This window comes from Plasmodium reichenowi, chromosome 10, assembly GCF_001601855.1.
Source record: "Plasmodium reichenowi strain SY57 chromosome 10, whole genome shotgun sequence".
NCBI classification, from domain to species: Eukaryota; Apicomplexa; class Aconoidasida; order Haemosporida; family Plasmodiidae; genus Plasmodium; species Plasmodium reichenowi.
The window spans coordinates 679766-680966 of NC_033655.1; the positions used below are offsets into that span (position 1 = coordinate 679766).

The 1201-nt window shown below is 22.4% G+C and overlaps 1 protein-coding gene across 1 annotated transcript; it reads right to left on the minus strand.

The window, feature by feature from the left end:
- Positions 1-99: 99 nt before the first annotated feature.
- On the minus strand, positions 100-1201 carry PRSY57_1018000 (hypothetical protein; the record flags this gene model as incomplete). The annotated part of the gene is made up of 1 exon (XM_012907769.2): positions 100-1201. A coding segment is annotated over one exon (1102 nt), but the record flags the coding sequence as incomplete, so codon positions are not given.

The following is a 1201-nucleotide window of genomic DNA, read 5'->3' on the forward strand; positions in this document are numbered from 1 at the left end:
ATATATTATATATATATATTATATATATATATAATATATTATAAATAAAAAAGATAACCAATACGATTATTTATATTTCTCTTCATTTACATATTTATCTTAAAATATAAGGGGATCACATTTGATGTCCACGACATAGTGATACATTCGAGGTGCATATGATTTAACCCGTTCCACATGACTTATGGCTATATTCCAAAATATATTATTCTTAAGATTGTCATATAATGCAATTTTGAATATTTCAATCAATGTATATTGGGCAAATGATAAATTATGTGGGATGTTATTTCCTATATATAATTTTTTGTTATAATTTGAATTATAGTGATTAATATATTTATTATGAAAATTATCTTTATTTTTTTTGATTTCTTCCACATAGTGAGAATCTTCAACATTACTACTTACATACTCTTCAACCATCTGTACCTTTGTCAATTTATTTATAGAAGATATATTTACATCTTTCTTTTTTAAAATATAGTTATATGTATTGATTGATGAAAAGCATACCTGCTCATCAAAAATATGTTTCCCAATACCATGTATGTGTAATATACCTCCATATTTATTATCTAATAAAAAAAAAGCATTTCTCCAAGCTGGCTGGCTATGTGGTAAGAGTCCTAAAATTATTCGATGACACTTCCTTACCATCTGAACATTTTTAGATAACATAAAAGAATTCTGTTTTATAATAAAAATGTTTTTCTTGTTAATATTATTTAGTTTTATAGATTCTCTTAATAATTTTAACGAATCTGGATTAATATCACATGCAAAATAATTATTAATTTTGTTCTGAGCTTCTATACATTTTAACAAAGGTAATGTGAAATAACCAACACCACAAAATAAATCCACTACATTTTCTTTTACTCTAAACCTTTTTTCATCTAAAAAATTATTATTATTGTTCTTTTTATTGTTCTTTTTATCATTATTATTGTTCTTTATATTTTTATTTTTATTGCTAATATTATTATTACTTACAATATACATATTTTTCATTCTTTCTTTTTCTGTACCATTTCCTGATGAAAACATACATTTTGTTAAATCCAATTTATACTTTATTTTATTTTCTATATGTACTGTTTTTAAATTTTTTCCACAAACAATATGTATTTTATTCTGTCTTAATTTTCCATGAACTTTTTCATACAACGCAACACATTTTATCTTTCTTTTCTTTTTT